The sequence below is a fragment of the Sphaeramia orbicularis genome, chromosome 4 (genome assembly GCF_902148855.1).
Source record: "Sphaeramia orbicularis chromosome 4, fSphaOr1.1, whole genome shotgun sequence".
Classification (NCBI taxonomy): Eukaryota; Metazoa; Chordata; class Actinopteri; order Kurtiformes; family Apogonidae; genus Sphaeramia; species Sphaeramia orbicularis.
Window position 1 is genome coordinate 45785018 of NC_043960.1, and position 23172 is coordinate 45808189.

Sequence of the window (23172 nt, forward strand, 5' to 3'; positions counted from 1 at the left end):
AGATCAGACCTGATACACAGCAATACGGTCTGTCTCATCAATTATCACAAGAAAGTAATGTAACATAGGAACAACTCCATGTAACAGTATGTCCTGTACCCTCGACCTCTGAAACTCTAACAATGCATTGGCTATATCCTTCAATATATGCCAACTCCTAAATCCATTAGCATGCACTAGGTGGCAAATAGTTTGGCAAGCAACTGAAATGTAGCGCCCTGACACATATAGTTTATCCACTAGTGGCTAATGCATACTGTTAATATTCATTAAACTGTTTAAGAGAAAGATGAAGAGATTTCTGAATTATTTTGGTGCAGAGGAGGATTGCTAATATTAGCCTGCTTTGTTAGCCTCACTTAATACTACCTTTATTTCTAATTCCTAAGTGCTAATAAGTTTAGACCAGTCTCAAGTCCTATTTGTCCAAGACAGAGATGAAAAGAGGCCCTTCAAAAAGTGACTTTGAGACCAGTCTCAAGACCAAGTCAAATGATCAAGAAAAAAACATCCACTGCACAGATACTTAGCCAAAATATCCATGCATCCATTTTCTGAACCTCTTATTCCCTGTGAGGGTCGTGGGGGAGTCGGAGTCTATCCCAGCTACCTAGGGCTGAAGGTGGGGGCTTAGCCACAAATGTAAACCAGCTAATTTTTTTTAGCTTTGTTTACATTAAATCCATTCACGTCAACATTTTTTGGAGGGGAACAAATATCTCAAAATTGTTAATAGATTATCATTTATTCCATTGTTTTGCAAATATTTATTCCACACTTATACCATCACTCTCATTATGACTACCTCTAATAAGAATGTAGATCTTGTAGTGTGTTACAAAAAATACACAATAGGACACATCTGCAGGATGTAAATACATCATATCTCAATGGTTTCGGATCTTGTATTTAAGGCTGAATAATTGTTTTGTTATTGACGTTTGCTTGCAAAATGTATTTGTACAGTTTGACTGTACTTGACTGTTAAATACTGGAGTATGGTGGGAAGGATGTTTGCTACTAATTATTTTTGTTGTTGAAATATTTCAGGTGACTTTGTTTGAGTGTTACGGCTCACTGCTTAATAATGAATATTATGGATATAATGGATAGATTTGTATTTCTTCGTATTTCTTTCTTTGTATGGGAGCAAGACTGATTCTGCACAATATTTATACATGATGGCAGTTATATCTGTTGATTTTTTCCTCTACTTTAAACAATTCCAAAACAACTATTGTTTTTTCTTACAAAAAGAAATTGACCAGGACAGTTATACATTACTGAATCTTTTCTGCATTTTTATTTTTATTTTTTTTGTGTTTTACATTATGCAACATTTGATCACTTAATTTGATGATTATTCCACAACAACTCCAAGGAGAGAAGCTCAAAGACCATCAGAGTCCATGTAGTTGTAATCTTACACCTGCCTGTCTAGGTTTTCTGCTATTAAATAAATGTGTCCTTTTTATATATATCTATTTTAACTGGAATAATAAATTGATATAAAGATTAGTCATTGATTTATTTTGTTGTACTGTGGAAAGGTAATGTGAAGGAAGTTTGTAAATGCTTTGAGGAGCTGAATGTATATCTGCTTTATGCTTCTTGGTGTTGACTTTTTAGAGAAAGATTTAGTGAATCATAAGAGAAGTGAAAAGATATTTATCATTTAATTGGAAACTCTTTTGACTTTGTGCCACTTTTACCAGTAAGAGATTTGATATTAGTTTTTATTGTTGTTGTTATTTTAGTCGCAAAAATGTTATTTCCCATTAAAGGAGATATTTTGTTGGATGGCTTTTAAAAATGTGACAAATAAATGGCTCAGGAATCGAACTATGATTCTCATTATTGTGTTTGTGGCTACCCCTGGTGGAGAATATTCTGCTGTCCAGAAGCTAATCCCCTTTAGACACAGAGTTTACAATGAAAACTATATTATCACTATATTTATTATTAATATCATTATTATAATTTATAAGCTCAATTCAAGCCTCTGTTAAAGTCTTCATAATTACCTGAAAATAACCGGTTTACTCTGGACTTACAAAGTTATTGTTACATTTATTCTCCTCTTTACCCTAACTGAAAGTATCATCTCTGACACATGATGGTTGTCAGAAGAAAAGTTTCAGCCTTAAAACAGAAGTGATCTTACAGAGGAATTGTGAAATTAGGTTATTTCTACAACACTATACACTATTCATTACACTATATCACTAATAAGCCACTGCAACACAGAAAATAAGGACAACAGTGACCTGATGCTTGCCAAATAGAGAGCCCATATTACATTTTTTCATTAGTTACTGAGTGTACTTCCATCAGTAGCACTTACACCAGTCAGCTTCATACAGTGTAAGACCAGATGAGTTTACTGAAAAAAATTGAGGAAACCGGTTGCCTTAAAAAAAAATTAAGTAATGAGTAATGAAAACTTGAGTGTATTAAACTTAAATGCTTGATTTGAATGGAATTGCTATTTTAAGTACAACACACTAAATACCAAGTTAATTTAACTTCAAATTTGTTGCAATGTCAATTGCTTTGTATAATCATTAGACTTAATATCATCAGTTCATTGTACTCAATTCCAAGTTGATTTAAATTAAAATATTTTGGAATATAAATTGTTTTGTATAATTATTAAACTTAATATATTGAGTTTATGACATTTAATTCCAAGTTCATTCAATTCAAAATCACAAGCAGTATTAATTTCAATAAACAAAAAACAACAACCAAAATAATATTCTTTTTCTTTTTTCTTTTGCTGCAGAAGTTTTAACTTCAAACTACAACATGAAACTCATGGAACATAATGCCTTGGCTATATAACCAGATGTTTCCAACCTTTCTCTCTATGAGATAGCATTTTTCTGTCTAGTGAATGAATGATCAGCCCTACTCAAAACTCAGGTTGGAAGGTCCTTGCTTTAACAAACAACCTTTAATCACCAGCTCCTATGAACATATTTCACATAAAACATGAAAAGGTCTTGCACCAACATTTTCTCAGCTCTTTCACAATAGCACTTCTGCTGCTTAAACAACTGAATTACAACAAATTACATCAAAATGTCGACAATATGGATTAACATGCTGGCTATTCCTCTGTGTTAATTAAACTAACCGGGTTGACAAAATAACACATTTTGAACAATGAAATGACAGCAGCTGGATCAACAACCCATGATATCAGTACTAGTGTCGTAAGACATAAAGGGCAAACAGTGCACAAACAGCAATACGTTTTTTTTAAAAGTGCAACATGAAAAACTAACCACCTGATACCTGGAGCAGTAGCATAATTATTTGAAATCCCATTTTAGACTTAAAGCTGGTTTTTCACCTGGTTCAATTCATGATCAGCTCATCATCAAGCTCTGCAGAAGCCGATTAACAATGTAATGGCTTCCAGGTGTGATGGAAGAGGGAACTATCTAAAACATGCAGGATACCAGCCCTCGAGGACTGGACTGGGACACCCCTGTGTTAGAAGTAGCCCCTCCTCCCCAATAAAACATAAAATCAACCATTGAAATGGTAAATTGTAAAATACACAACATAAACTTTCCCACAAACAGCTAGATCTACAAAGTCTTAGACCCATCAAGCTGACTTCAGACATTAAATCTCAACTGCAGCTCATTCAGCTTAAACTTTCTCATACTTTCAACTATGTCTACAAATTAGTAGAATATACTTAACATTTTATAGTAATGTAATAAAACTTAAATAATTTAAGTACATTGTAATTAAAGCATTTTAGTAAATACAAAGTCCGGGCTTACAGTGTATGATGAATTGAACAACCATCAATACATTTTAATAATGAAAAGGTTTCATTTGCCTCATATTAACTGATTCATTCAAGTGTGTCTGATTACATCTTAAAATGCATCAGGCATTCTGCAGATGTGCCAGATAGATAAATGTTTTAACATACAACAGGAACATGTAATTATCTTGTTTGAACATGAACAAGGTAAAAAATAATAATAATAATTCAACTTTTGGGACCCTTTTCCATTCAGCAAATCAGCGATTTGTGCTTTTGTTTGGACTGTATGTGTTTCTAACAAAATTATCTGAACAATTGTTTGATAAACCAACTAATCTGTTAGACATGTTAACAGGTTAAGGAAGACAAGACCGATTTATTTGTATATCACTATACTTCACAGTGCTTTGTGTTAATGTGCTAGCAGTTAGTGCACTAGCTAAATGTACATTCTCTAGCTTTGTGTAAGCTGTGAAATGGCTACTACAGCCTGTGTAATGACAAGGAATGTACCTTATATTAAGAGCTGGAGTGTATTATGTAATATGGGTGCAATGTGAGTTACATGAGCTGTATGGTAACAGTGTCTCACTTTTGCTCTTCAGTTTTTAAAGGTAATAACTCATTAGTAAATGGTGCAACATACTGACTCTTCAAGGGAAAAGCTAAACAATACAATCAAGAGTATATATCTTGCCAAACAGTGAGAATGAATGAAGATATGAAAACTATTATATCTTATTTATAAACCTTTAAGATTATCTATCTATCTATCTATCTATCTATCTATCTATCTATCTATCTATCTATCTATCTATCTATCTATCTATCTATCTATCTAAGGGTACCCTTATTGTAACTGAAAAAAAAACTATGCAGCAAATAAAACACACAAAGACAATAAAACAAGCAGTCATCTCCAGTTTGGATTAATTTATAAAATAGTTCACTTGACATACTGTGTTTTAACATACAGTGCATTCTTCCACAATACAATAGTTGTATGTTTCACACACAAATGAGCCCTCGAGGTTTTAAAAGCCAGGTCCTGTGGTGAATTTGATCATGAATACTTTGGCATAGTTCAGTGACTGACTATTGGGTGACACATGTGAACTGCAAATAGGTATTGAAATCTCTGGTATATGTGTGTGGTGAGGGCCTCATTTCATACTGGGGTGGCAGAGTTTGAGCCTACAAACAGTCATTATACAGAGTAAACAAAATACCAAGAAAATGTTTTTATTATGTGACACAGAGAGGTAAAATCAGGTGGAAACATTCAAAGTTTCACCCATTAAACAGTCAATATAGGAGGTCAAAGCCTAAAGGAGGGCTTTAATACCTAACTAAACTGAAATCTTAATTGTACAAAAATAGGTGCAAATCATTACTAGACTCCCCATCTTAGCTCCTCAAAGTTCTGCACACTTAGTGCTCTGTGACAACATCCCATCTAGTTTACTGTGTGTCATTACACATTACTGAAGGTATACAAGTCACAATTAAGCATAAAGTATGTTACTAATCATTTATCGTTATTTATAATAAGAGTTTCACTGATTTCACATCAGCCACGAGTAGTAATAGTTGTAGAGGGAGACACTTCCAGGCAGACTCTGGCAAATAACAGTATAAGCCATTTAAAATGAATCAATTCAACTTATCTTACAAGTATTAATCTGCTGTTGAGACAGTTCCAGCCACATGTTTGGGAACATTTCAAGCACAGTTCATGTTTAAATATGTAAAGCCATTTAAATATGTATTGCTGCCCAGGTCTGGTCCCAGGGAGACAGATAGTGTAGATAGAGAAAGACATGAGACAACTGGAGAGTCAGCGAGCTCCGCCATGTGAAGATAACAGGCTGCTGAAGTTTACTTGGCCTGTAAAAAAGAGGAAAGGCATTTTAAAGCTCTTAATGTGAAGTAAGATGAAAGATTATTAGAGAGTTAAATGAATCTTTACTTATGACTATGATTCTTCATCCGTATTTCAGCACTCCATCACTCCACATTGAGAAATGCCCAGTTATCTTTCTTGTCCTGTGAGGATTACCAGAAAAGGAGATCTACTTCAACCTCAAGTAATATTACAAAGAAAGCTACCATAAAGAAATTTAATTCTGGTACAGACTGAAGATAGAAAATAAATATATGGAATATTGTTTACTTTGAGGTTCATTGTGTAATATTTAGTGATATCTAATGACTAAGTTGCATATTGCATTGCTCTGCCATAACCTTGATCTTGACCTACGGTGGTTGATAAATAGACAAAAGTCTGTCATGAAAATCAATAATCAATCAATTAACTCTGGTTCACACTCAAACATAGATGACAGAAATCCATGTTGAGGCTGAATATCAATCAAATGCTCTTACCATATATTTGGACTACAATCTGAAAACTGTTTTGTAAGAACAGAGACCTTGACCTTTGACCTCTACCCCCACAGACCAAACTGGTTTATCCTTGAGTCTAAGTGGACTTTTGTACTTACGACCATGTACACAATCCTTACAGAGACGAACTATGGATATGTTTCAAAAAGAAAAGAAAATCCATTGGCTACCATAGACAGATGAAGGACTCCCCTTTAGATAAGGGCTGAGTCTAAGACAATGAAAACATGGTGAATCTCATTTTTGTGTAATTATCCACCAATGAAAACATGAGGATGACCATTAATACAAGAAGCAGATCCTCCTAAAGCTCCTGAATCTTATAAACTGGAACTTGCAAGGCTCAGTGTATAAAATTTAGTGGCATCTAGTGGTGAAATTGCATATTGCAATTAATTGTGTACTTTATTTTCACTGCGGCCACTAAAACACTGAACATTTAAAAGGCCTTTGTTGGAACCAGTGTTAGGGGTTTCAGCCAATGAGCCAGTAGGATATGAACTCTAGTCCAGGTCCAATCATACTGGATGACACTATGATCGGACACTGATGAAAACATAATTCTGAATGTTATATTTCATTTCTGCAATTAAAACCGAAATGCTAAATAGTTTATTTTTTACATAGTGACTTGGTGAGGTGTTTGGCATTTGGTTATTTCCACGTAAAGTGGGTTGTGTCTAACCTCTGACATGACGGGCAGGTTGTCATGAGGAAGGAGCCACATGGTTCGGTGGGCTTTGGCTCTCTGTCTCTGCAGGAGCTTTCTCAGCAACCTTTTCACCTTCCGGTCTCTGGGGTCAGCACATTTTACCGCCTTCTTCGTGTAAAGACTACAAACAAAACACAATACTTTATTACACAACTCAGGATGGCGAGACAAGGTTCTGTTGAACCGATCAGCAAAAGGAGACAAAACCCCAAATTTAAATCTGCTGTATTAAAATGCACAAGAACAATGAAAACAAAGATTCAGTGAGGATTTCTGTCAGTTGTGGCAAAAGATGAAGAAATCAGAACCTTGAAAGAATCACAAATGAACAAAGTTATAAGATCAGACAATCCAACCATGAAAGCTTTTCTCTCTGGTACAAAAGCATCAAACTGTGGTCAGAAGTTAGCAATGCTGAACAAAACTTGTTGGTAGATATAAAAATAAAGAGAACCAAAGGAAACTCTTGTATCTATAACCATGTCATGTTTTTGTTAACTTGGCCACATGAAAAAACTCCACATGAAACAGCAGCAACACCATTCCTCAGCAAAATCAGATTTCTCTGACCTGCTGTAAACAATAGGTATCACAATGCAGAATGGTTTACTTAACTAAACCCTGCTGTTCTGACTGACTGGCTGCAGCAGGGCTCAGCTGGCTCGGGAGGTATTTTCAGACGGCTTGTTATTCCCACATATTTCCTTTCTTACTTCCCTGGCAATTACAGCTCCGAGCCCCGCCATAACAACATGACCTGGAAAGATGACAATGCCTTTCAGGCCGGCTCTGCCCTCCTCTAACGAGAGGCATATTTTCCATGCCTGCAGATCACTGTTGCTCTTTAGCTCCAGGAGTGGATAGTTGAAATACTTGCATGATGGCTTGTATGCTGCAGTCGGGCCCCTCTGTCTGCACCTCAAACCGCAACACATCTTTGGTACGCACCTTGCCCTGGGAGTATAACATACAACATTGGACATCCCTCTGCATCTGCACACCTTTACCTGGGGAAAACACAAAGAAACAGTGGGAAAGTCTGACAAAAGAAATGAAAAAAAAAACATAGGGAAAGGGTGAAAAAGGGATTGTTGTAGAGAACAACTTATCTGATAACACTGCTTTGTGTCCATGTGATTGTATCTGAACTTTGCACTCTAAGGTCATTTTAAATCGGTAAGACCATGTTTTACATTAATAATCAATGATCGGCATTTCAAGCTAGCTGGAGTCTTCATTTTGACTTATGAGTGAAACAGGAAATCTTAACTGTTCTACAGAATGTGCACATACCCTCTAGTAGCACATACACACACTCACATGCTATGGTCACACATATACACATGCATGCACACACAAGAATTTCAAAGGAATTACAATGGCATCCCATTGTGCTACCAAACATCCTACTATACCAGTGAAAGGCGAGCAATAGAGAAAGTGAGAGAAAGAGGAAGAGAGTGTGGTGGGTGTGCCATGATGGCTCTTCATCAGAGGCATTTGTGTAAACAATTTAAAGTGTGATGGAAGCAGCAGGAGCAATAAGAGCAGTAAAATAGGACAGTGCTGCTTTGTTATGCCACACAGATGAGTCCAGTCTGCACTTCTGCTGATCTCATAACAGTTACATTATAAAAGACAGAGACGACTGAGCCTGGACACAGTTGTTTTCTTTTCTGTGGGAGTGTTGTGTGATTCCAAACGCTCGTCCTCCCCTGTTCTGCCCCTCTGTTTATATCCATGCCTCCCTCCCCGCTGCTCCTTGCTGCTTCCCCTCTTTTCCCTCTACTCTCCTTTTTCTGTCTTCGCCATCGCTACACAGTTCACCTGCAGGGTGCATATGCAAGCCATTCAACACATACTCACACACAGACACACACACACAGTGAGTGCAGTCATTCTTACCTTCCACAGATGCCAGGAGGATAACAGTCAGAGAGATAACAGTCAACATCTGCAGCATGAACATGATGAGGCTGGCAGAGAGGAGGATAATGTACTCTGTCACCTCTCCCTCTATGGCTGCCTCTCTTATATTACTCCCTCCCTCTCTTTATACCTCCCCTGCCCATCTCTCACTCACTCACTCACTTCCACCACCTCTCTTTTTCTGTCTTACCGTCTTTCCCTCCCTCCCTTTGTTTATCCATTTTCAGTCATTCTCACACTCAACTCAACTCCCTCCCTCATTAGCTTTTTTTAAATTCTCAGCGTCTTCTTTTCACACATCTCACTTCTCGCTCATTTTTTTCTTCATCTTTCTTCCCTCTTCCCTCTGAATACAAAGCTCCATAGGTCTACATTTGAGACTTCCTCCTTCATCCTAGGTCATTTTAAAACTGAAATAGAAGATAAAATTATCAAGAATCCATTGTTTACCAAAATCAGAGAAAAAAGATTCATACAGTCAGTGCTGACATTTGAAGAGCACAAACCAAGATCGTTTTGGAAAGAGAAAAAAAAAAGGCATGCAGCTGAGCCCTGTGATGATCTGACCACATGTGCAGGGTGTACCTTCAACCATAGGTACCTGGGATTGGAAACATCACCCCTAATGACCCTCACAAGGACTAAGCAGGTCAAAAAATGGATGGATGGATGGATGGATGGATGGATGGATGGATGGATGGATGGATGGATGGATGGATGGATGGATGGATGGATGGACAGACAGATGTATGTATGTATGTATGGATGGATGGATGGATGGATGGATGGATGGATGGATGGACGGACGGACAAACATATGGATGGATGGATAGGTAAGTGGATGGATGGATGGATGGATGGATGGATGGATGGATGGATGGATGGATGGATGGATGGATGGATGGACGGATGGACAGACGGATGGATGGATGGATGGATGAGTGGACAGGTAAGTGGATGGATGGATGGATGGATGGATGGATGGATGGATGGATGGATGGATGGATGGATGGATGGATGGATGGACGGACAGACGTATGGATGGATGGACGGACGAACAGACGTATGGATGGATGGATGGATGGATGGATGGATGGATGGATGGATGGGTAAGTGGATGGATGGACGGACGGACAGATGGATGGATGAGTGGACAGGTAAGTGGATGGATGGATGGTTTGCAGCTGTAAAATGAAGTTGTATAAACTGAACAGCAGGTAAATCTGGAGTTATGTTTTCTAGGGGTTTGTAAGTTGCATGTCATGAGGATTGTGTGCTTTAGAAATATATAATCTAGGTCTTGTTTAATGTTTATAGTCTTCATGCCTTTTGGATTAAACAGCACATTTTGGATGTGATGTTTCACAAGGATTGTTTCTGGGACTCCTGCAGTTTTAATTTCAATTTCATTTAATTTTACTGTCCATTAACAACCAAAAAGTCATAGCAAGTGGCATATAAATTAAATGGTATTTTAAAAGCCAATCAAATGTATTTAACACACTCTAATATTAACTATATAATGAAATTAATTTCACAAGAAAATTTGGATGTATTGTCTCTTGCCACTCTATTCAATAATAAATATCATTGTTCTAAAGATTTCTATAATTTGTATAAATAGGTCATAATAAATGGATGCCAGATATTCTTCTGAAGTAGCAACTTTTTCTTCATCTCAGAATCATTCGACTTCGGTTTTTGGTTGTTTTTTTTTAACAATGTGGGTGTTTTATTACTGTCTTTAAATATTATTACAGTAAAATACATAGTTTTCTCACACTTCTCTTCCCAATATTACACATTATTTTCTCCTGATATTGCTAAAAATATTTTCATTAAATGATTGCAATGTTTAATTCAAGTTAATATAGTCAAACTAGAATCATTTTATGTTGTTAAGTTTTACTAAGTATTAATTCCTCGTAGTCTCACTTTTTGCTGTGTCCTTTAGGTGATCATGACCATAAATTACAGTCTACACTGATGACAGAGAGCTCTATGTTTCAATTAAAACTCAATTAAAACCACCATGTAGATTTTCGCTGGTCATTGTCATATTGTTTTATGGTCTAGCTCTTCTAATTGTGTCTTGAATTTACAGTGTAACTTGAAGCTGATCTTGGATCATTATATTTCATTCCAGCCTTTGTTTTCTTGCTTTTTATTTCTTTTTCTTGGCTTGGTTTATGCCAATGCAGCAATGTCACCAAGTAAATGTAATATATTCATCCAGCCTAAAGAGATTCAGATGTTTGAAAACTATGCCCTTAATGTGTTTCTTCAGCTTTTCCCATTTCTGCCCATAAATCATAATAAAATTGTTCCATAGTTTCCATAACTGAACAACACAAAAAAATAAACTGGGGTCTCTATCAAAGTCAAACATCAACATCCATTACAACAAGGCAGCGACGGAAAACAGCATCAGGACCTTATTATATGGGGAGAAACAGAGAAATAAATGTGAGGGTGCATCTGTTTCAGAGTGTTATTCCTTTGAATTGACCTTGTGGTGAAGAAAAATGCCAAACACAGATGCCATAGACGAAAAGAGTTCAACAACAACAGAAAGTGATGATTGATCAAAAGCCTAATTAGGCTTGACTGATGACACACCAACGTAGCCATATCACAGTAATGACACATTAACTTGACATAACATTAATGTTCATTATTACACAGCTTTACCAAATACTAATGAAGGCCAGTTCTACAGTTTGTTATTTTTGTATTGAGGCTATGTATTGACGTCACTTCTCCAGTGGAACATGCCTCCTTCACCAGAAATGGGTGGCAAAACATGCTTCAGTAAGAATTGAATTGCCTTTATTGTCATTTGACAGTACAAAGTACATCAAACGAAAGACTGCATTAGGTGGGAAAACTATAGGACCAGTGGTAAAACAAATCATTTACTGCTTCAGCAGGTGGACTTGACTATGTTTCTGACAGCTTTATCAAAGAACCAGTGATCCATTGACTCTGACATGTGATCAGGAGTCAAGTCGTGTTTCCTGGTATTTGTCAACTACGTGGTTTCAGCATTGGGGAAATACACTGAGCAAAACTAGAAATCAAGCCTGTATGCAAGGCTTGATGCTTGGTCATGCCCACATTAACCCATCTGAATAATACTAAAGACACATTACAACCTATTCTTCAACACTACGTATAAGTCCTTTTTATATAACATTAACTACCATTAAATTACCATTAAAGATATAAATTATGTGCAGCTGCTAATAACATAGCTAAAACATGATAATCGTGCTTTTTCTCCCGACTTATCCAGTCAGTCTTGAATGGAAAAATCCCAACAGCTATATCATTAGAAAAGCAGTGAGCTGAAAACCTTACACTGATCGTTTTTTTTTTTTTTTGGTAGTTAAAGTAAAAATTCAATGGAATCTTAGATAAAAATGTGTCTGATGCTGGGTCTGTCCAAACCACACAAGTAACACACACACACACACACACACACACACACAAGATGTACACTATTGTCAAACATACTTTTGTGCAAATAAAATATGGAATGTATTTTTCCAGATTCTTTGCTTTGAGTATGAATACACATCATTTTCTGAATGCTTCCTTGCTAGTTTTGTGCATGAAACCTTGGTAGCCAGCCAATCTCACCTCCGCCAGCATCTCTGCGATACTATGGACTATACTGCATATACCATACCGTACCATATTGTATCGTACCATACCATACTGTACCATACCATACTGTACCATACCGTACCGTACCAGACCTTAGCAGGCCATTGCTATGGTCTAGATGCTGATCATAGACTCAGGAGATTTTAAATCTTTGAAATAATTCATTTGGTGTCAAATTATTATTATTTATTATTATTTCTTTAAGTATTCATGCGGTGGAGCTGTAAGGGCGGTCGTGGCTCAGGAGGTAAAGCGAGTCGTCCAATAACCGAAGAGTTGTTGGTTCGAATCCCACTCTGCTCTGCTGAAGTGTCCTTGGGCACCCACCTTGCCTCCAGTGTTGCTACTCTCACTGGTGGGTTGTCGGAGTGGCCATTGGCGTAGTTTGGTATCCACACCTCTGTCAGCCTGCTCCAGGGCAGCTGTGGGGTACAAACATAGTTTACCAGTGAATGAATAATGGATTCGTTGTATGTATGCATTAGTAGAAAAGCGCTATATAAATCTAATCCATTAAGCATGATAACTGACAGTTATCATAACAAAGCAAACCTACATCACCCTGTCAGGACTTATTTCATCAAAATAATATGTTTGCTGTGCATTTTTCTTTTCTGACCAATGGACAGTTACCATTTAATTTTCAACAAATTCTTATCTGGCCAAGTATCCTTCTTTATGGCAATGTAGATGTCACACAACATGAATTAATTAGACTTTACCGCCAGTTTTCCACCTGTAGCTGTTGATTCTCCAAGGTGAGTAAATAATACCATATATAACCTCAGACATTTGTAAACTGCCTTAAATTCAAGCTAATTAATTTTATCACATATAATTATCCCTTCTCTTCTTTATCTCCTGGCACAAATTATACTGTAGTCATCACCATGCATTGTATATTCAAGAATCTACAGTTTAATAATATAATAAGCTTGTGGAAATGATTAGGGGAAAACTGTTCTGAAAGGGTTGTCTAGGGTGTGTGAAGACACATCAGTTAAACTTATAAATTAAAACAATGCATCACACTTCACTAAACTAAAACTTTGGATGTACAGTACATTGGCAGAGCATTAGTGGAACCATGACTCACCTCTTGTGCAAGGAAAAATTGCCTTTGACATTAATGTGAGACATGTAATGGACACATTTTTTAGGGTTAGATCAATATGGCCCTGCCTAGGTTCCTGTGGTTTAACAGTATTTAACAACAAGTAAAAAGCTCTTGAAGGGCTTGATGGAAAATTCAAGACAAATCTAGACAAAAAGAAGTGCACTCCGAGACCATAGACCTCCACCAAGACTCTTCTTGTTGTTCCACACTATTACAAAACCCCAAACAAATCACAAATGATGACCTTTATTTTGTCCACTAGGTCAGGTGGTGCCAATAATGATCTTTGGTAACAAGGGATTTAGTTGTTTGTCAGTTGGTGCCCAAATACAGACTAATGTGTAAAGGCACACTGAAAATTGGAGGGCTTGGTCTTTCTGTTTTGTAGAATGAATTGCATTTTTCAAAGTCTGAATATGCACAAAAATTACAAACTTTGAGCACACTTCAGAGGTGTCAAAAATTCTACACAAAGACCATGGTAAGTTTCAGCTACACATGCAAAATCTCTAACATGTGTAGTCACCTAGGTCTACTAGAACTCTGTTGGTTCAACTTGACTTTAGAGGTAAGTTTTACTGATTTATGGACATCGCACCAGTGTTTCCACGCATTACTACTTAAGCTTCATCAATGATATGAAATAGTTTGCTTCCTGTCTCCTAAGTCACTGTGGTCAGAATGGTTGAGATCTTCTTGAGATCTTAATAAAATAATAATACACCAATATCATGTCCTTTTACAGACAAGAAATATTATTTTATCATTATCATAATTATCATTCACATTATTTTTTCCATTCTTATTTTCTTCAGACAAGATTAGTGTTCCGAGATCTCGAGAGAAAGTTAGACATCAGACAACACTAATTTCCTCCTAATCTGTGTGTCTGAGAAATGTCATTTTATTGTCAAAATGTTCAGAAGATATATGGTGGGAAAAAGTTCTACTGGGATGACTTTTGGTGACAGAATCAGTCAAACTCTGTAAATCATGTTCACTTCTCATTTGGGAATGAATAGGATTGAATCTTCATCTAGTCTCATACAAGGGTGGAGTTTTGGAGAAACCATGTGATTACTCCTCAGTGGAGCATCTTGTTTCCATGAACCATTCTTGATCATACCTTAAAAAACTTCTTTTTGATCAGGTATTCCAATCAACTTAAAATGTCCAGAAATGGTACAGTGTCACCATCAATAAAATATAGATAGAATACCCCAACACTTAAACTTACCAAATTTCTTGGCAATATGTTTTTGGTCCACACACCCAAAAAAGCCTCCAATGCCCATTAGACCCACACACTAAACCCAACAGCAAACTGTTCTGGTTAACAAGTTCAATTTTACCCCATTTTTGTTGTTTCAGCCTGAAGATGTCTACATGTTCACACTCCTGTGATGTTAAGGTACAAGAGCCCAGTAACTGCTTTAATTATCCGCCCCCCCAAAGGGGAGACAAGGGCTTTTGTTTTTGGATTGGTTTGTTTCTTTGTTTGTTTCTTTGTTAACACTTTAGCAGCAAAACTATGGGTTGAATTCATACCAAACTGGGTTTATAGATTGCCAGTGATGCAGAATAGATGTGATTACATTTTGGGAAAAGTAGGTCAAAGTTGAAATTTTTTAACTAATTCTTAAAATCTTTTTTTTCCCCCATTTACTTACAATGGCCGAAATTTCAAATGTCTATAAAAACATCAATAGTGTTTCAATTTACCTCAAACTTGGCACATATATAGATGCAATTGTTATACATCACTCTGGAATAAAGCAAATAGTAGATATAACTGAAACAACACAAAATCTTTCTTCATTCTCAATGTTAACACTTTTTTGGTTCAAATGCTGACATCACCACATATACATGTATGTAGACATGATTATATCAGGACATGCCCAGATATGCTGACATCAGCACACGCATAGACATGATGACATCAGCTGGATTGATGCCAAAATAAGCTACAATAAGTGTGAGGGGTGGGGTTTGGTGTGCCCGGCACCACTTGTTTGGAATGGATTCATTAATAAAGTTCTATGTTCAATCAATTCCAGACTCTTCTATGGATCTAGAATATTATTTAACTTGTCTTACCTTGTTCTATGACCATTGTCCTAATTTATCTGTCTTGTTTTTTTGTTTCTCTTGCTGGGCATAACCATCCACCAAGTTACATCAAAGTCAGTTCAGTGGTTAATATGTAATCCTGCTGAGAGACAGACAGACAGATAAGTGTGATCATATAACCTCCTTGGTAAAGCAACAATACATCCCTTATGGTCTTATGGTCTATTTCAGCTTTGGAAGTGAAACGGTGCTGTATGCACTGAAGGGGGAGGCTGGGGTAAAAATTATATATGTATGTATGTGTGTGTGTGTGTGTGTGTGTGTGTGTTGGGGGTGGGGTTAAGTGTTGAAGAATTTGACCCAAGAAATCAGGTTGGAATCTCAGCTGCAAAAACATACCTTCCCCATGACTACAGGTCTGCTTGAGAGCCAGTTACATTTTTTGCATATCTTTGCACCCATTAAAATATCTCCTGTCAAGGTGTACTACAGACTCGTAAACATGCGACCATTCAAAAACACTAGCAACAGCAGGCATTTTCAGCACGGTTTATGGAGCCACAGGGATGGAGATAAGCAGAGGAATAGTACGGTCTCTCAGAGACATTGAAGGGCTCGGATCAGTCCACTAAACCCCTGGTCCTAGAGATCTCACTGGATGTTAGAGGGATTTCAGAGGAATAAAATGCAGGGGGCAATGCTTCATCTAATCTTCAAAATGAAGCAAACAGGGAAGTGCAATAAACTGTAAGGAATGCAGCAGTGGATACAGAAAGATACACAGCACTTATCTGCACCGAATTATGCTGTGGAGATTTTTTTTTAACATGAAATTCTTTTGTGCTTCCAGTTAATTCTACAGATCTCATCCAAAAACAGCATATTCATAATAGAAAATGTGGTTTCTCTAAAAAGTAAAAGAGGTTTACATTTTTGAAAATAGATTATGTAAACTAATTGTGTAGTAATACAAGGGATTCAGTTTTAGTCCAAGGAGTAAAACGTATTTTCTCAGCAGGCAATTTCAAGTCAGTGTAAGAGGACCTTCAGCCACTCCCAGATTTACTGCTCATGTTCTGGATACCTCTGGATCAGGGGAAACTCTTCACATGAGATTTCCTTAATGGAATGTCTTTATTGACTGTGGAAATAAAATGATGTCCAATCCTTCAACATGTGATTATATTTTATTAGAAAAGAGTACTCGACGTTCCCCTGTGCCAGTCAGGCATTCCTCTGCAGGGAGTTGACTGGCCCTCTCCTGGAACCAAACATCTGTGCTTCTCACAGCTCCGTTTCATTACTCTCCGAAACACTACACCCAGAAAATCAGCTTAAACACACTCAAGCATTTATTTTGAAAATCCCTGCTGCAAAAACTCAAGGGGTCTTGAATGTGCCTAGAGTGTGAAACTGAACACTGAGACCGAAAAACTGAAACACTGGATGTGTTTAACAAAAGCTGCCAGGAGGAACAACACACACACTTTAGATCTACAGAGTCTAAATCATTCCTAGTGTAAACTTGAATTTCACATTTTTCTCACTGTCACAGAGCAGGGATTTTCAGCCTTTCATTTTCATCACTAGATTATATGCACTATATAATATTTACGTCAAAAATACTGCTACGGTTGATGTATTTAAATGAACTGCAAAAGCAGATCAGAAAACATCACCATTACATAATCTGTTTGATTTGTATCTTGGTCACAGTTCTTTAATAAAATAAATGCTGAAGACCTTACTAATACTCTAATGTTAAAAATGAACATATCTCAACCTATTATCAGAATAAAAGACCGTAAAGCACACCAACACTTAACATTTCCTAAAAGCCATGAAACAATGACAAGGTCCTAACAGTTAGAAATTATAATTACTAAATTTTGATAGGTGTAAGTGTACATAGTTTATACATACTTTACAGCTTTTTCAGCAAAGATGAAAATAGAGTTTACCTGAAATAAAACAGTTCAAATACTATCGACCAGTTCAGTATCATCATTTCAGCGTCAGACCTCATGTTTTCTTCATGGTATAAAAATGGCAAGTACCCTGGACAGCTCCTGCATCCCTGGAGGTCCCAGGATCAGCACCTCGGACAGCGATCTTGACCCACTTTGATATAGAAAGTTGAAAATTATCCACCTGAGCTTCCAGGGCAACAGGAGGAGGTTATACAACTTAGTGATGTGAAACAAAGAGATTCACTGATTATTTGAGACACACCTGCTCAGTGAGTAATAAGTCATATTAAAGATGTTCTTAACACACACACGATCAAGCAGAGTATACATACATACTTGAAGAAAATTTGAGATCATCAAGAATCATATTGAGCGTAGTCTATAAAACTCAGTGACAGGATCTTTCCCGAGGAGGGTTAAAAGGACAAGTCTGATAATCTGCTTCAACTTGTTTCTTGTGTCCATAAAATCATTATTCATTCAAAGTAATTGACAGTCACACATTTCCAAAACAACAGCGCTGTGTAAATGTCTTTGGCTAACATTGGATGTGTTGTTTTGCAAAGGTTTTGACTATGCATATACATTTCTCAAGCTCTGTTCAGACCTTGTATTAACATCCATCCTGACAAACCTGGATACAACTCCAGCTCTTAGTGTTCTGTTCACACCTGGCATGAGAAAATGTCACCAGATGTGTCTTACGGGATCACTTCTAATCAAATCTGAAGTTCCTGTAGGCAATGCAGGTAAACATGGTTCTCTGTACCCCGAGACATAAAGCTTATGTTCCTTTAAAATTGAACAAACTGGCTCTGTAACATGTCTTTGGTAATCTAATTCAGAGTGCTGCGGGAAGGTGACCAGTGCAGTGCCTTCTGCCTGGTACCCAAAGCATGAGGTGACACCGTGAATTAATACACTGCAAATGTTGATCCAACAACTTTGACCATCTTGTGTTTTTACTGGTGGCCTTGGTGACATAGTCATGACATTGATGCATATCTAGTTTTTGCAAGATTTGCTGCATTAGTTTTTTGTTGTTTTTTAATAAGCATATTTCTGAGGTTCACTGAAGAGTAATTGTAAGAATTTTATAAGTTTTAAAAACTTCTTTTAGCAAATAAATTTAATTTTGGCACAGGGTCCATTTTGTTATTATCAACACTTTTGGCCCATGACTGTACAGTACAGTTGAGGGATAATTCAATCTTCATGCACTTTGCATTTTTTATGAAATTCTACTGGATTATATGAACTGTGAACATTATTTCCTCAGGAATAAAAAAGTAGTCAAGTGTCATTCTGGTGAGCTCTAGCAGCACTATATTCATTAAACACATTATGGTGGGCTTTCAGACAACTTTAAAACACTTTGACACCATTTGCACACTACGCAACTAACATCAGCCGAGTATGCAGCCTTCAAAGTGTCAGACTACTAGGCATCCCAGTCCACCTAAATGTATCCTGAGAGATCAAATAGGAAATCATCCTGGGTGTGTTGAGACCTTTTGTTCAGGTTGTCTACATGTGATTTCATTTGCCACAATGGATGTAAATGTCAGGTCTACACAGCCTCTGTATCAGGCTAAATATTAGTACTAAACAGTCTTAAACAAAAACAGAAAAAGTTTCAAGTAATTAGTGTGACTTCCTCTTTTCCCTTTACAACTTTTCCACAATACACCAAATCACAACTGAAAAGATACCAACACTGCAGTCTTTTTAGTAGTGATTCAAAGCCTCTGGAGCAGGGGTGTCAAACTCACTTTAGTTCAATGGCCACATTCACCCCAATATGATCTCAAGTGGTCCAGACCAGTAAAATAATAAGTGAAAAAAGTCAAATTAAATTACGATATTTATATCTACAAAGTTTCCTTAAAAATCTGAATAAGATGAACTTGAAATGTCTTAAGAATAACAAGTGCAATTTTAAAAATATTCTGCCTCAATTTATCTTTTAGTTACATTCCAAGTTACAAATCACAGTGAATTTACAAATACACAAAACATTTAGTCACAGGCAGAATACTGGTAAAATTGCATTTACTTACTACAGCATAGCTGCAGCAGCAGCAAACATGGAAATGGCTTCATTGCTTCTTGCTGCTGCGGCTGCGTGGAATTCCGAAAAGGGCCGAGTGAAGGTTTGGTTTCAGTTTGCTATGTAAACAAATTGACTGGTTGTGATGTTGTACACTTCAAAGTTGTTAACCATGGAGGGAGTGATTCAGGTGCGTAATCAGGGAAAGACTAACAGATTTGTGATACTTAGACCATCACTTGGGTTTTACAAATTTGATGAATAATTGGTGAAAAACGTCATACGCAGGTTTAATATAAACATTTTCATGTAATTTTACTTTTTTACACCAAAGAGAAATTTTGCGGTTGTCATTATTTACATTATTTATAGGTTATTATATTCTACTGGTCTGACACTCTTGAGAACCTGAATTAAAATGATTGACACCATTGATTGTTAATATCTTGAGTGTAATTTTTGCATTTCAAAAATGCATCCCATGGGCTGAATTGGACCCTCTGGCGGGCCGGATTTGGCCCCCGGGATGCATGTTTTACACCTGTGCTCTAGAGTGAAAAAGATGTTTCTTTCTCACACAAATGTGCTTAAAACGTAATTTTTTATTACATTGTACAGTAGTATTTCAGAAATATTTACAAAACATGTACATGTTACCACCTCTGTTTCAAAAGTTACATAGGAAAATTCTTCATGGCACATTGTAGAAAAGCAGTTATAAATATTCAATCTGAGAATTTGACTTAGGAAAGTACCACAAACTTTTCACAATTATTATGTCTCTGAAACAGGAAACATTTCTTGGAGGATTGTAGAGGTTCAGTGTTGTGGTCCCTTGAAGCTGGCTCTAATCTAGTGTGCCTGCAGAATATGTAAAAAGAATTTATATAAATGGAGACAATACAGTATCACATGTGTGCACATCTGCACTGCAATTTCTGAGGTTATGTTGTGATTCAATACAGATGTGGGCGTTTATTCAGCCAACTACTGGATATTGGTCACATTGAAAATAGGCCAGAAAAAAAAACAAAAAAACCATTGTGCACTAAATTAAGATCTGCAATGAAAATGTAGAGGATCTTCTTTACTGTTTAGGCAAAACTTACCTTCAAGAAATGCAAACTCATCTATGGCCTCTATTGCATTGTCTGAAAGCAAATAAAAAGATGGAGAAATAGACTGATATGTTTCATCCTTTCAATTTTAACACCAGTAATTGTTTATGGATTTGGAAACCATCTGTTAAATTTCTTTGCTACACTCACCCAGATCCTTTCTCTGTAATGTTTTTCGTTTTCCTTGTTGGGCATACACCAGGGCATCTTTGGCAATCATCTCAACAAACAACTCCTGGAGGAAAAAAAGAAATTTACAGATAAGGTGTAAGGTTTTTTCTTTTTTAAATAATGATTTAGTTGCAGGGCTGCATTGTTACGTATACTGCTACTGCTGACAATGGACAAGACTCTCCACCCTCACTTACAAAGGCTGCAAATTATTTATTTTGTCCAATCTGGACTTCTTAGTTAAGGAAATATTGACTCTTCCTAAACATCAATAGCCTTGCTCTGCCCTGCCTCTGTGACTTGCTTCTGCCTTACATTTTGTATTGTCTAAGATCTGATGATCACCTCATCTTGGTAACTCCTAAACTTTGGAACGTGTTGCTTTTACAGATCAGAAAGCCCCCTTCACTGTCTGTTCTTAAATCTTGTTTAAAAACCCACTTGTTTTCTGTGTTTGACACAGTGTGAATCATTGCAGTTTGTCATTTTTTCCTGTTTTACACGGTGTTATGTGTCTTTTATGCATTTTATTATTTTAAAATATTTTGTTTAAATGCAGTTGTGTGTTATATGTTTTTATGTGTTTTATCGTTTTGTTTTTGGACAGCACTTTCATTATAAAATGCGCTTTATAAATAGATTGGACTGGAACTCCACATTCTTAGTAATGCTCCTAAATTCTGTCATCTGCTAAAAAAACTGAAAAAAAGAAGCAGAAGAAACTTGTCAGTGAAACATGGCAAACCCTGAACAGTGACTTTGTCCCACTGTAGATACAAACTGGGTATGTCCTAATTGCTCATGTTGTTTTGTGTTTTAGTTGTTTATATATGTCAATATATGAGAGCCAAATGTAACACTTTTAATGTTTAGTATTACTAATTTAACGTTTTTAATGTTTAGTATTACTGTCCGTCATCACAGTAGGTTTGAAGAAGTAGAAACATAACAACACAAAGTTAGGAACAGAACCTTTAAAATGTTGATATGGGCTGATTTATCAGTACATATGTATTATACAGAGGACAGACAGACAGACAGACAGACAGACAGACAGACAGACAGACAGATAGATAGATAGATAGATAGATAGATAGATAGATAGATAGATAGATAGATAGATAGATAGATAGATAGATAGATAGATAGATAGATACTTTAGTGATTTACCGTTGCTTTGGCGATGATAAACACAGACTCCTGGCTGGCCAGGGACACGTCCGGATCGGTCTTCATCAGAGCCTTGATGCGGGCCAGGGGCAGTTTGGACAGGCGGTTGTGGCTCCCTGCGGCGGGGCCCGTCTGCTGCTGGCCGCCCTCTTCCTCCGCCAAGGCCCCGCGGCCCTCCTCCTCACTCCCGCCACGGTCAGCTTCGTGCTCCCCGGGAGTGACAGGTGTGGCCGCCGTTGCCTCCATTCTCCGGTACGTTTCTTTAACAAACGTATTAATATTTCAGGATGCACGCGCAAACCACGGTGGTTGTCTAACTACACATCCCAGTTTACCACAACATCAGCCGTGGGGGTAACTGCGCGCCTCATGTGCTTCCGGTCTGGGAGGAGGGTGTCGTTGATTGGTCAGAGAGACACTCTCAAGCCCCGCCCTTTCCTCTCCCGCCAACTAATCCTCGATGATGGTTGGAGCGACTACAGAGCAAGATATGTGGATTGGCTGAAATGTGTCGCCAATCTAAGTCCTTCGCTGAGCTCTGCTTCTGGTTCTAAGATGTGGCTGAAGCGCGAGGACATGAATCCGCGTGGATTTACGTCTAGTTACGTAAAGTTTAAACCGCTGACGTAGCCAGTTATTGAATCCGTCTCTGAAAACATCCAGAGTCATTCGCATCCTGTCATCGAGTGTACTGAAGGCCCTTTCTTTTATAACTACTCTTATCTCTTCTTTTGTTCCTGTTGTTCCTATATGTGTTTCTGTATCTAAGTCCTTTATGTAAAAGGTAAAATAAAAGTTAGGGTGCAAGAAATGAACAGTTTGTTTCTGATGAGAGTTTCAGCTGACCTAGAGTTTTCTGGGAGTTTGTTCAACACGTGGAGTTTAGAAGGCGAACACTGCTTCAAACCAGACCAGTCCCTGATGTCCTAAAATGCAGAACGAGAAATGCAAAGGAGATATAGACTTGGGAACAAAAAACAAAACTTTTTTTTTTTTT

The 23172-nt window shown here is 37.2% G+C and overlaps 1 protein-coding gene across 2 annotated transcripts; it reads right to left on the minus strand.

Annotated features, from left to right (window-relative positions):
* Positions 1–4700: 4700 nt before the first annotated feature.
* Positions 4701–22554, minus strand: pole4 (polymerase (DNA-directed), epsilon 4, accessory subunit). Of its 2 annotated transcripts, XM_030133151.1 has the most exons (7): positions 22176–22554; positions 20985–21069; positions 20826–20867; positions 7786–7915; positions 6882–7029; positions 5760–5836; positions 4701–5677 (listed from the first exon to the last, which is right to left on the minus strand). In XM_030133151.1, the coding sequence occupies exons 1-6, from the start codon at positions 22419–22421 to the stop codon at positions 5798–5800; spliced, it is 690 nt and encodes a 229-aa protein (XP_029989011.1). In that variant the 5' UTR covers positions 22422–22554; the 3' UTR covers positions 4701–5677; positions 5760–5797. The 2 variants fall into 2 exon arrangements, with proteins under 2 accessions (XP_029989011.1, XP_029989012.1); XM_030133152.1 differs by lacking the exons at positions 4701–5677; positions 5760–5836; positions 6882–7029; positions 7786–7915 and adding an exon at positions 20299–20577.
* Between the last annotated feature and the right edge of the window lie 618 nt (positions 22555–23172).